The 13,120-nt window shown below is 47.1% G+C and overlaps 1 protein-coding gene across 9 annotated transcripts in view; it reads left to right on the top strand.

Moving 5' to 3' along the window:
• The window catches only part of LOC105488063 (zinc finger protein 329), a 37,291-nt gene extending 24,469 nt beyond the window's left edge, over nucleotides 1-12,822 (top strand). For 4 of the 9 annotated variants that reach the window (XM_024794828.2, XM_071088112.1, XM_071088114.1 and 1 more), the window contains one exon: nucleotides 6,858-10,074. In XM_024794828.2, the coding sequence (XP_024650596.2) occupies nucleotides 6,866-8,491 (1,626 nt within the window). In that variant the 5' untranslated portion in view covers nucleotides 6,858-6,865 and the 3' untranslated portion in view covers nucleotides 8,492-10,074. Of the gene's footprint in view, nucleotides 1-6,815; nucleotides 10,075-11,202 lie in introns of those variants that run through there. The other 5 variants (XM_011751757.3, XM_071088113.1, XM_011751753.3 and 2 more) reach the window with 3 other exon arrangements.
• The last annotated feature ends 298 nt before the right edge of the window (nucleotides 12,823-13,120 follow it).

Here is a 13,120-nt window from a genome sequence, read left to right as displayed (position 1 = left end):
GGATCACGTGAGGCCAGGAGTTTGAGACCAGCCTGGTCAACATGATGTTAACCCGTCTCTACTAAAAATACAAAAATTAGCCAGGCGTGGTGGTGGGCACCAGTAATCCCAGCTCCTCAGGAGGCTGAGGCAGGAGAATTGATTGAACCTGGGAGGTAAGGTAGAGGTTGCAATGAGCCGAGCTCACGCCACTGCACTCTAGCCTCGGTGACAAGAGTGAGACTCCGTCTCAAAAAAAAAAAAAAAAAAATTAGGCCGGGCATGGTGGCTCACGCCTGTAATCCTAGCACTTTGGGAGGCCGAGACAGGCGGATCACGAGGTCAGGAGATCGAGACCATCCTGGCTAACACGGTGAAACCCCATCTCCAGTAAAAATACAAAAAATTAGCCGGGCATGGTGGCGGGCGCCTATAGTCCCTGCTACTCGGGAGGCTAAGGCAGGAGAATGGCGTGAACCCGGGAGGCGGAGGTTGCAGTGAGCCGAGATTGCGCCACTGCACTCCAGCTTGGGCAACAGAGCGAGACTCCCTCTCAAAAAAAAAAAAAAAATATTAAATAAATAAAACCTCCCGCTATGGCTGGTTGCAGTGGCATGTGCCTGTAGTCCCAGCTACTCATGAAGCTGAGACAGGAGGATAACTTGTGCTCTGGTGTTTGAGGCTAGCCTGGGCAACATACTGAGACCCCCATTATAAAAATTAAACAATTACATTAAAACATTTTTTAAAATTTAAATACAATCTGAAGTATTTGATCAGGAAAAAAACTCAAAAAACAGATAAATAAAATTTCCCACTATGCTTTGATTTGCTATTTTCTTCCTACAAACCTGCCTGGCTTTGCTGCATTTTTTTTTTTTTTTTTTTTTTTTTTGAGACGGAGTCTCGCTCTGTCGCCCAGGCTGGAGTGCAGTGGCCGGATCTCAGCTCACTGCAAGCTCCGCCTCCCGGGTTCGGGCCATTCTCCTGTCTCAGCCTCCTGAGTAGCTGGGACTACAGGCGCCCGCCACCTCGCCTGGCTAGTTTTTTGTATTTTTTAGTAGATACGGGGTTTCACCGTGTTAGCCAGGATGGTCTCGATCTCCTGACCTAGTGATCCGCCCGTCTCGGCCTCCCAAAGTGCTGGGATTACAGGCTTGAGCCACCGCGCCCGGCCTGCTGCATATTTTTTTGTTGTTGTTTGTTTTTGTTTGTGTTTTGAGTCGGAGTCTCGCTCTGCTGCCCAGGCTGGAGTTCAGTGGCTCGATCTTGGCTCACTGCAACCTCTGCCTCCCAGGTTCAAGCAATTCTCCTGCCTCAACATCCTGAGTAGCTGGGATCACAGGCATGTGCCACCTTGCCTGGCTAATTTTTGTGTTTTTGTAGAGACAGGGTTTCACCATGTTGGCCGGGCTGATCTTGAACTCTGACTTCAAGTGATCATCCGCCTGCCTCAGCCTACCAAAGTGCTGGGATTACAGGTGTGAGCCACCGCACCTGGCCTGCTCTGTGTTTTGAGGCACATTGTTACTGGTACATTGCCCTGTGATCGTTACTTCAAATTTTTCTTTGATTTGTAAAGAGCCATAAAACCCGTCTTCGGTTGTCATTGACCTGTCCCATCCTTTCGCTTTTGGCTTTTATGTCCTTTTGCTTTAGGGATGCCTGTTACAAACATGTTTTTTATTTTATTTATTTATTTTTTTGAGACGGAGTCTCGCTCTGTCGCCCAGGCTGGAGTGCAGTGGCCAGATCTCAGCTCACTGCAAGCTCCGCCTCCCGGGTTCACGCCATTCTCTTGCCTCAGCCTCCCGAGTAGCTGGGACTACAGGCGCCTGCCACCTCGCCCAGCTAGTTTTTTGTATTTTTTAGTAGAGACAGGGTTTCACCGTGTTAGCCAGTATGGTCTCGATCTCCTGACCTCGTGATCCACCCGTCTCGGCCTCCCAAAGTGCTGGGATTACAGGCTTGAGCCACCGTGCCCGGCCACAAACATGTTTTTTTTTTTTTTTTTTTGAGATGGAGTCTCGGTCTGTCGCCCAGGCTGGAGTGCAGTGGCCGGATCTCAGCTCACTGCAAGCTCCGCCTCCCGGGTTCACGCCATTCTCCTGCCTCAGCCTCCTGAGTAGCTGGGACTACAGGTGCCCGCCGCCTCGCCCAGCTAGTTTTTTGTATTTTTTAGTAGAGACGGGGTTTCACTGGGTTAGCCAGGATGGTCTCGATCTCCTGACCTCGTGATCCACCCGTCTCGGCCTCCCAAAGTGCTGGGATTACAGGCTTGAGCCACCGTGCCCGGCCACAAACATGTTTTTTAATACAGTCTAATGCAGTCTTTATCTTACCTATCAAGGCCATTTATGTTTATTGTAATTGCTGATACCTTACTTTATTCTTTCTATTTAGCCTGTCCTTTTTGTGCTGTTTTTTACCCCGTGCCAGCTTTCTGGATTGATCGTGTTTTTTATTTGTTTGTTTTTGTTTTTAATTCTGACCCCTACAATGTTTTTCAACTTCAGTACTATGGACATTTGGGGCTGGATCATTTTGTGTTGTGGAAGGCCATCCTGTGCATTATAGGATATTTAGTAGCATCCCTGGCCCCTGGGAACATCTGCCCCCTAGTCAGACTGACAACCAAAGTCATCTCCAAACATTGCCAAGTATCTTCTGGAAGTAGAATCATCCCTGGTTAAAAACCACTGCTTTGTGGGCTTAGAAGTTTTATACTACATTTATTCTTTTATTTCTGACATGAGCAGGTCTGACATGAATCATGAAAAACCTGAGGACTTCAGAACACTTGATTTTGTTGCCGCATTCCCACCTCATTGGCCGCTGTTGTCCAGTATATTAGTCTATTCCATTAATTCTAAGTCATGATTTCTGCATTTCATATGGTCATCACTGGATTTGATTTAAATATACATTCATCAATTTTTTTTTTTAAGGAGATGACATCTCACTATGTTGCCCAGACTAGTGGTAAATGCCTGGGCTCAAGTGATCCCCCACCTTGACCTCCCGAAGTGCTGGGATTACAGGTGTGTGAGTCACCACACCCAGCCCACATTCATCATATTCATCAATTCCTTTGTTTTTCCTTCCTTTGTTCTTGGGGTTTTTTTGAAGACCAACATTTTCTAATTCCTCTGACTAGTATCCTTGGAAATGAACTCTGCTTTTGCTTTTCTGAATTTTTTTTTTTTTTTTTTTTTAAACAGAGTCTCACTCTGTTGTCCAGGCTGGAGTGAATCATAGCTTACTGCAGCCTCAATCCCCAGAGCTCAAGCAGTTCTCCTGCCTCAACCTCCCAAGTAGCTGGGACTAACAGGCACATGCCACTATACCCGGCTAATTTTTGTATCTTTTGTAGAGATGGGGTGTCACCATGTTGCCCAGGCTGGTCTCAGACTCTTGGGCTCAAGTGACCCATCCACTTTGGCCTACCAAAGTGTTGAGATTACAGGCATGAGCCACCACACCCAGCCTCTGAAGCAGTCTTTATCTCACCCTTACTCTTGAATGATAGTGTGAGTGATAGATTTTTCCTTCAGCACTTTGAAAGTAGCCTTCTATTACCTTTGGTTTTCCAGTTTTTCTGCTAAGTGATCTGTTGTAATAATTTTTGTCATTCACTGGTGGTTTGTCTTCTCCCTGCTTGCCTTTAAAACCACCTATCGGCTGGACGTGGTAGCTCACGCCTGTAATCCCAGCACTTTGGGAGGTCAAGACGGGCAGATCACAAGATCAGGAGATCCGAGACCATCCTGGCTACTAACATGGTGAAACCCTGTCTCTACTAAAAGTACAAAAAATTAGCAGCTAATTTTTGTATTTTTAGTAAAGATGGGGTTTCACCTGGTTAGCCAGGATGGTCTCAATCTCCTGACCTCGTGATACACCCGCCTCGGCCTCCCAAAGTGCTAGGATTACAGGTGTGAGCCACCACGCCTGGCCAGTGTTTTCACGACATTTCTATTTTCCCTTCATGTAGTACATCTTTGATTACTTTGCCCATTTTTTTCTTTTTTTGTACTGTTCTCTAAGAATCCTCTATAGCTCTTCGGCAGTAATTCTTTCTGCATTTAAATCTTATTTTCTCTCTATCTGCCACTTGCATTTTGTCTCTTATTGTGTCTTTTTTTTTTTTTTTTTTTTTTTTGAGACAGAGTCTTGCTCTGTTGCCCAGGATGGAGTGCAGTGGCGCAGTCTCGGCTCATTGCAAGATCCGCCTCCCGGGTTCACGCCATTCTCCTGCCTCAGCCTCCTGAGTAGCTGGGGCTACAGGCGCCCACCACCACGCCCGGCTAGTTTTTTGTATTTTTTAGTAGAGACGGGGTTCACCGTGTTAGCCAGGATGGTCTGGATCTCCTGACCTCGTGATCCACCCGCCTCGGCCTCCCAGAGTGCTGGGATTACAGGCGTGAGCCACCATGTCCAGCCTTATTGTGTCTTTTATTGGACGGAAAATTTGAATGCTGATATCAGACTTGTTATTCCTTGTCTGTTTTTTATTTTTTGGTTTTTGTTTTTTGTTTTTAAGACACGGTCTCTTTTGCCCAATCTGGAATGCAGTGGCACAATTACAGCTCACTGCAACCTCAGCCTTCTGTGTGGGCTCAAGTGGTAACTCCCACCTCAGCCTCCCAGAGTGCTAGGATTACAGGCATGACCCCCAATGCTTGACCATATGTTTTTTTGGTTAAGCTTTGTTGATCAAAGTCTGTCACACTTATGGCGGCATACTGCATCATTTAAACTTTGACTTTCTGTTGCAGCCGGTATCATTCTGAAATTTAAATACATGCACACACATATATATACACATATAGAAGTATATATATTTAAATTGCCTAGAATGTAGATATATATGTATGTGTGTATTCTGAGGCAAGGGTCTATTTTCATTTTACCTTTAGAAAGAAGGCTGGGCACAGTGGCTTTTGCCTGTATTTGCAGCATTTTGGGAGGCCGAGGTGGGATAATTGCTTGAAGTTTTTGTGATTGAGGCTTCAGTGAACCAAGATTACACCACTACACTTCAGCCTGGATGACAGAGCAAGACCCCATCCCACCGAATGAATGAACGAATGAATGAATGGACAACCATTTGTCTTAATATTGTGAAGTCTGGGCCGGGCGCGGTGGCTCAAACCTGTAATCCCAGCACTTTGGGAGGCCGAGACGGGCGGATCACGAGGTCAGGAGATGGAGACCATCCTGGCTAACACGGTGAAACCCCGTCTCTAGTAAAAAATACAAAAAACTAGCCGGGCGAGGTGGCGGGCGCCTGTAGTCCCAGCTACTCGGGAGGCTGAGGCAGGAGAATGGCGTGAACCCAGGAGGCGGAGCTTGCAGTGAGCTGAGATCATGCCACTGCACTCCAGCCTGGGCGACAGAGCAAGACTCCGTCTCAAAAAAAAAAAAAAAAAAAAAAAAAAAGGCCAGGCGCGGTGGCTCACGCCTGTAATCCCAGCACTTTGGGAGGCCGAGGCGGGTGAATCACAAGGTCAGGAGATCGAGACCACGGTGAAACCCCGTCTCTACTAAAAATAGAAAAAATTAGCCGGGCGCAGTGGCGGGCGCCTGTGGTCCCAGCTACTCGGGAGGCTGAGGCAGGAGAATGGCGGGAACCCGGGAGGCGGAGCTTGCAGTGAGCCGAGATTGCGCCACTGCACTCCAGCCTGGGCGACAGACCGAGACTCCGTCTCAAAAAAAAAAAAAAAAAAAAAAAAAAGTATTGTGAAGTCTGAGTGGACAAGGGATGGTGACAGGAAGATTGATATGCATGAAGACACATGCAGCCATTTACAGAATGCCCTTCATCCCCTAGCCTTGGAGACTGCTTCATACATGATCCAGTTGTTTTTTGTTTGTTTTTGTTTGTTTGTTTTTGAGATGGAGTCTCACTCTGTCACCTCACCTCCCTGGTGATCCACCTCCCTCAGCCTCCCAGAGTGCTGGGATTACAGGCGTGAGTCACCGCACCTGGCTGACATGATCCATTTTTTATAACAACCCTGCAGGCCAGTCATTGACAGTTTTTGTTTTGTTTTGTTTTGTTTTTTGAGATGGCGTCTCACTCTGTCGCCCAGGCTGGAGTGTAGTGGTGCGACCTCAGCTCACTGCAACCTCCGCCTACCAGGTTGAAGCAATTCTTCTGCCTCAGCCTGCAGAGTAGCTGGAACTACAGGCATGTGCCTCCATGCCTGGCTAATTTTTTTGTATTTTTAGTAGAGACGGTGTTTCACCATGTTGGTCAGGCTGGTCTCGAACTCCTGACCTCAAATGATCCACCTGCCTCGGCTTCCCAAAATGCTGGGATTACAGGCGTGAACCACTGTGCCCCACTAGGTCATTGACAGTTCTAAGACTTAGACCCAGAACTTTTAGGTCACCAAGCGTGTGCTTTGTCCTATCCATGAATGCAGAACTCTCATCACAGAGCTGGGGTGAGAACTGCTACTTCAGTGCTGTTGTAAGCTCATTGTGAAGTCAGAGCTTTGGAAATGTGTGTTGATGGGCAGTGTATGACAGGGACAAGAATGCAGTTGCTGGGATGGAATTCTAGGGGGAGCAGGGATGCTTGGCCTCTGGTCTCCCACATCTCAAACTAATCCTTTTGGTGATGATTTATCCCCAGGACCCTTCCTCCTGCCTGCTCTCTAGGAAGATGAAAATGCTACATGGCTCTTTTGAAATGTGTTCTTGGTTCCATTCCTTGGCTATCATTTTACCTCTTCCATGTATACATTTGAATTTAAAAGAGAAAACAAGTAAAAAAAAAAAAAAAATCTTCACACCTAGCCCATCATCATTGTCTGTTTCTCTTACAGATAGAGCTTCATGTACCTAAGCCTGCATTTTTCTTTTTGCAGTTTGGGATATGAGATTGAAAATGACAACTCGGAATATTCCTGAGAGAGAAGTACCCTGTGATGTAGAAATGGAAGGATTCACAAGGGAAGCTCCCTGCTTGTCCATTTTAGGTGATGGTTGGGACTGTGAGAACCAGGAGGGAGACTTGAGTCAATCAGCTTTAACTCTGGAGAAACCAGGGACTCAGGAAGCAATTTGTGAATATCCTGGTTTTGGGGAGCATTTGATTGCAAGCTCAGACCTTCCACCATCTCAGAGAGTTCTGGCAACCAATGGTTTCCATGCACATAACTCAAATGTTAGTGGTCTGGATTGTGACCCTGCCTTACCCAGCTGTCCTAAAAGTTATGCAGCTAAGAGAACTGGTGACAGTGATGCCTGTGGAAAAACCTTCAACCATTCCATGGAAGTTATTCATGGAAGAAATCCAGTGAGAGAGAAGCCCTACAAATATCCTGAAAGTGTTAAGTCTTTTAATCATTTTACCTCTCTTGGTCATCAAAAAATAACGAAAAGAGGCAAGAAACTGTATGAAGGTAAGAATTTTGAGGACATCTTGACCCTGAGCTCATCGCTTAATGAAAACCAGAGAAATCTCCCTGGAGAGAAACAGTATAGATGTACTGAATGTGGCAAATGCTTCAAACGGAACTCTTCTCTTGTTTTGCATCACCGAACTCACACCGGAGAGAAGCCTTATACTTGTAATGAGTGTGGAAAGTCCTTCTCCAAGAACTACAACCTGATTGTGCATCAAAGGATCCACACAGGAGAGAAGCCCTATAAATGTAGTAAGTGTGGGAAAGCTTTCAGTGATGGGTCAGCTCTGACGCAGCACCAGAGAATTCACACAGGCGAGAAACCTTACGAATGCCTGGAATGTGGAAAAACCTTCAACCGAAATTCATCCTTAATTTTGCACCAAAGAACTCATACAGGGGAAAAACCATACAGATGTAACGAGTGCGGAAAACCCTTCACGGACATCTCCCACCTTACAGTGCATCTCAGAATCCACACCGGTGAGAAGCCCTATGAGTGTAGCAAATGTGGAAAGGCTTTCCGGGACGGCTCGTACCTCACCCAGCACGAGAGGACTCACACTGGAGAAAAGCCCTTTGAGTGTGCAGAGTGTGGGAAATCCTTCAACAGAAACTCTCACCTCATTGTGCATCAAAAGATCCATTCTGGGGAGAAACCCTATGAATGTAAAGAATGTGGCAAGACTTTCATCGAGAGTGCATACCTCATCCGGCACCAGAGGATTCATACTGGCGAGAAGCCCTATGGCTGCAACCAGTGTCAGAAACTTTTCAGGAATATCGCTGGCCTCATTAGGCACCAGAGGACTCATACTGGTGAGAAGCCCTATGAGTGTAATCAGTGTGGCAAAGCCTTCAGGGACAGCTCCTGTCTGACCAAGCACCAGAGAATTCACACTAAGGAAACCCCGTATCAGTGTCCAGAATGTGGGAAGTCCTTCAAGCAGAACTCTCACCTGGCAGTACATCAGAGACTCCATAGCAGGGAGGGTCCCAGCCAGTGTCCTCAGTGTGGAAAAACGTTCCGAAAGAGCTCATCCCTTGTTCGACATCAAAGAGCACACCTGGGAGAGCAACCCATGGAAACATAATAGTTTGGGGCCACATGAGTCTTCCAGTTAGCGCTCATGCCTGTGTTTAGGAGGCGTGTCTTACATCTGACTCCTCTCTGGTCAGTAGAAAAGAATCCTTTAAGCTAACCAGTGAATTGATGAATGTGAGACATTGCTGAGCCACGCTGTTAAGTCTGCTCATTGGGGAACTCAGGAGACAACTTAGGATGGTAGTAAATGCAGAAAAGTCTTTGGGGATGATTTAGTCTGTACCAGACAGGACAGCACACACACTGGAATGAAACGTGCAAACATGGGGGTGACACTTCCTACAGAGAGAGCCTGTGAATGCATCCAGAACATGATTGGAATGAAGAGCCCTGTAGTAGGGAGTTTCCACCTTGTACATAAGCAAACACTGAATCAACTTTTTTTTTTTTTTTCCAGATGGAGTCTAGCTGTGTCACCCAGGATGAAGTGCAGTGGCACGATCTCCACTCACAGCAACCTCTGCCTCCCAGGTTCAAGCAGTTCTCCTGCCTCAGCCTCCCAAGTGGCTAGGATTACAGGTGCCTGCCACTATGCCTGGCTAGTTTTTTGTATATTTAGTAGAGACAGGGTTTCACTATGTTGGCCAGGCTGGTCTTGAACTCCTGACCTCATGATCCGCCCACCTCAGCCTCCCAAAGCACTGGGATTACAGGCGTGAGACACGGTCCGGCCTGAATCAACCTTTTTAAGTGTAATCAGAAAGAGAGGCTTTGGCAGGGGCTCTTACTCTGTTTTCTGTATCAACTAAGGTGTACAATGAGAGAGTCCACACAGTGCTGTACCGTACACTGCCACAGAATGTGTGAGATTTTCCTGTTTAAATGTATGTGTGCATTATACTTCTGCAATAATGCTGAGGACTTGTTGCAGGAGGGTAAACTAGGTGAATAAATTACCTGTGAATGAACAATGAAGTCGTTCCTCTTAAGACTGAAACAAGCAGGCCGGGTGTGGTGGCTCATGCCTGTGATCCCAGCACTTTGGGAGGCGGAGGCGGCTGGATCACGAGGTTAGGAGTTGAAGACCAGCCTGGCCAGCGTAGTGAAACCCCATCTCTACCAAAAATACAGAAAAGTAGCTGGGCATAGTGGTGTGTGCCTGTAACCCCAGCTACTTGGGAAGCTGAGGCAGGAGAATTGCTTGAACCTGGGAGGCGGAGGTTGCAGTGAGCTAAGCGCACCACTACACTCCAGCCTGGGTGACAGAGCGAGACTCCATCTCAAGAGAGAAAAAAAAAGACTGAAACAAGCTTTTGCTAAGATGGAAAGCACTGCTTCCAACAGATGTGGTTTGTTGCTTTAGTTGTTGAAGCAAAAATACTGACTTGTTATGTTTTTGTTATCACCCCACCACTACCTCCATGGTTGTTCATTTAGGATGCTTCTGATTCAGCCACTGTAAACCATTATAAAGGTTTTATTGCCATGTTGAAAATGTTTATAATATGGCAAGAAGGGGCATAACATAAAAGATTTACTATTATTACAGCCATGTAAAGATATGTGCACATATGGATGTGGGTTGAAAGTGGATGATGAGAAATAAAATGTGGTTTTCTTTAGGGACTGGAATTTTGTATCATGTTTTTTCTCTGTTACAGATACTTGTTGGCATAATAATTTGGTAATAAATTAAAAAGTGAAGCCAAAAGGAGGTTAATTTGGGGTTTCTCTGGACCTTTAGTAGTAAGGACTGGATCAGGGCAACAGGGAAGCTGTAAGTGTGGATGGAGGGGCATTGGGCAGTAGTGTCTCTGGAATCGGCATCCCAAAGCCCAGGGCATGAGAATAACTTCCTTCTTTGGGACTTGGGTTATAAGGGGGTGTCAGTGTAGAAGAGAGAGTGAGTCTCAGAGAATGGAGAACAGGAAGCCTGTAGGAAAATTTGGGATGACTTTGGAGTGGCCCTTCTGAGGCAGTGCAGTGCTGGCCGAGTAAAAGCCAGTCAGTGTGGCTGACACAGCCTTGAAGCCCCATGAGGGGATCCCCTTGGGATTTTGCCTCTAGACAATTTCCTCTCCTGGGGGAAGGGACAGGTGTGATGATAGTGAAGATTAGTGATGAGTCAGTCCAGGACTGGTGTCTGCCAGGCCCATTGTATTAGCTGGATCAAGGTTCATGTGTGTGTGACGTGGCGTCTCCATGGTGCTGGTATTCTGAGGTCTGGGCCCTCAGGCCAGTCAGTGCTTCAAGCACCTATGCCTCCTTCCATGTGTGTCTTCTCTTTTGTCCGATATCAGCTGTGGCCTCCATGGCACTTGCTCTCTCCTATGAGGCAGCCAACCTTGGTAGGCCTCTGTTAGCTGTGTCATGGGGAGGGTGGGCAGCCAGTCCTGAGAGAGGAATGAGTAGGTAGGTAATGGAGGCATAGAGTGGAGAAGGGAAGAGTGGCCCTGAAAGAGCATTTGGAGAAATAAAGGCCCCCACACACATTCGGATATGGTGATCTCATGGTGAGACGTGCGTGAGCACGGAGGACCAGCAGGGACCCTGGTTGAACCCTCTGGAGTCAGGATGGGGTGGTGCTGTGTCCCAGGGTGTGCTGATGGATGAAAGGGGACCAGGCTGACTTGTGTTCTCCAGAGAGTTGCATTTAAGTATAGCCAACCTACAGAAAAGTGCACTGCAGACTCTCCTTGACCCAACTTAAATCAGGATCCCCTGAGCCCTCTGACCTTGGGCTTCTCCCTTTCCTTGTAGGATCCAGGGAAGATGTTTGAATGGGCACAGTGGCTCACACCTGTATTTTCACCACTTCGGGAGGCTGACGCAGGAGGATTGCTTGAGCCTAGGAGTTCAAGACCAGCCTGGGCAACATAGCAAGACCCTCATCTCTGCAAATAATGTAAAAATTAGCCAGGTGTGATGGCATGTGCCTTAAGTTACAGCTTCTCAGGAGGGAGAGTCAGGAAGAAGGCAGAAGAATCTCTTAAGCCTGGGAGTTGGAGGCTACAGTGAGCTGTGATCACACCGCGGTACTGTGGACTGGATAATGGAGTAAGACCCTGTCTCAAAACAGAATCTGATATGGTTTGGCTCTGTGTCCCCACCCAAATCTCATGTCGAATTGTAATTCCCACTGTTAGGGGAGGGACCTGGTAGGAGATGAATGGATCATGGGGGCAGATTTCCTCCTTGCTGTTCTCATGATAGTGAGTTCCCATGAGACCTGCTTGTTTAAACGTGTGTAGCACTTCCTTCTTCATTCACCCTCTTTCCTGCTCTGCCATGGTAAGACATGCTTACTTCTTCACCTTCTGCCATGATTGTAAGTTTCCTGAGGCCTCCCAGCCATGCTTCATGTACAGCCTGTGGAATTGTGAGTCAATAAAACCTATTTTCTTCATAAATTACCCAGTCTTAGGTAGTTCCTTACAGCAGTGTGAGAATGGACTAATACAGAAAGTTGGTAACAGGAGTGGGGCACTGCTATAAAGATACCTGAAGCTACTTTGGAGTTGGGTAATGGGCAGAGGTTGGAACAGTTTGAAGGAATCAGAAGAAGACAGGAAGTTGAGGGAAAGTGTGGAACCTCCTAGAGACTTAAATGGTTGTGACCAAAATGCTAATAATATGGACAGGGAAGTCTGGGCTGCAGTAGTCTCGGATGGAGATGAGGAACTTATTGGTAACTGGAGTAAAGGTCACTCTCACTGTGCTTTAGCAAAAAGACTGGCAGCATTGTGCTCCTGCTCTAGAGATCTGTAAGAGACAGAACTTGAGCTTGAGAGATTATTTAGTGTCTGGCAGAATAAATTTCTAAGCAGCACAGTGTTGGAGAGGTCACCTGGCTGCTTCTAAAAGTCTGCGCTCAATTGCATAATCAAAGAAATGACCTAAAACTATAACTTACATTAACTGGAAGCAGAGCATGAACATTTGAAAATTTGCTGCCCATTTTCCGGCAGGAATCAAAGGCTGCAGAAATGTACATAAGTAAAGAAGAGCTGAATGTTAATAGCCAAGACAATGAGGAAAATGCCTGCAGGGCATTTCAGAGACTTTCACAGCAGCCCCTCCCATCACAAGCCTAGAGACCTAGGAGAGAAAAATGGTTTTGTGGACCAGGGTCCAGGGCCCCACTGTTCTGTGCAACCTCAAGACTTGGCACCCTGCATCTCAGCTGCTTCAGTTCTAACTGTGGCTAAAAGGGGCCAATGTACAGCTTGGTTCATTGCTTCAGAGGGTGCAAGTCCCAAGCCTTGGCAGCTTCCACGTGGTGTTGGATCTGTGCGTGCACAGAAGGCAAGAGTTGAAGTTTGGGAGCCTCTGCCTAGATTTCAGAGGATGTATGGAAACACCTGGATGTCCAGGCAAAAGTCTGCTGCATGGGTAGAGCCCTTGTGGAGAACCTCTACTAAGGCAGTATGATGGGGAAATGTGGGGTTGGAACCCCCACACAGAGTCCCCACTGGGGCACTACCTAGTGGAGCTGTGAGAAGAGGGTCATCATCCTCCAGACTCCAGAATGGTAGGTCCGCCGTTAGTTTGCACCGTGTGCCTGGAAAAGCCACAGGCACTCAATGCCAGCCTGTGAAAGCAGCCACAGGGGCTGTACCCTGCATTGCCACAGGAGTGGAGTGCCCAAGGCCTTGGGAGCCCACCCCTTGCATCAGTG

The sequence above is a fragment of the Macaca nemestrina genome, chromosome 20 (assembly GCF_043159975.1).
Source record: "Macaca nemestrina isolate mMacNem1 chromosome 20, mMacNem.hap1, whole genome shotgun sequence".
Classification (NCBI taxonomy): Eukaryota; Metazoa; Chordata; class Mammalia; order Primates; family Cercopithecidae; genus Macaca; species Macaca nemestrina.
This window is presented reverse-complemented; position numbering and strand designations above follow the sequence as displayed.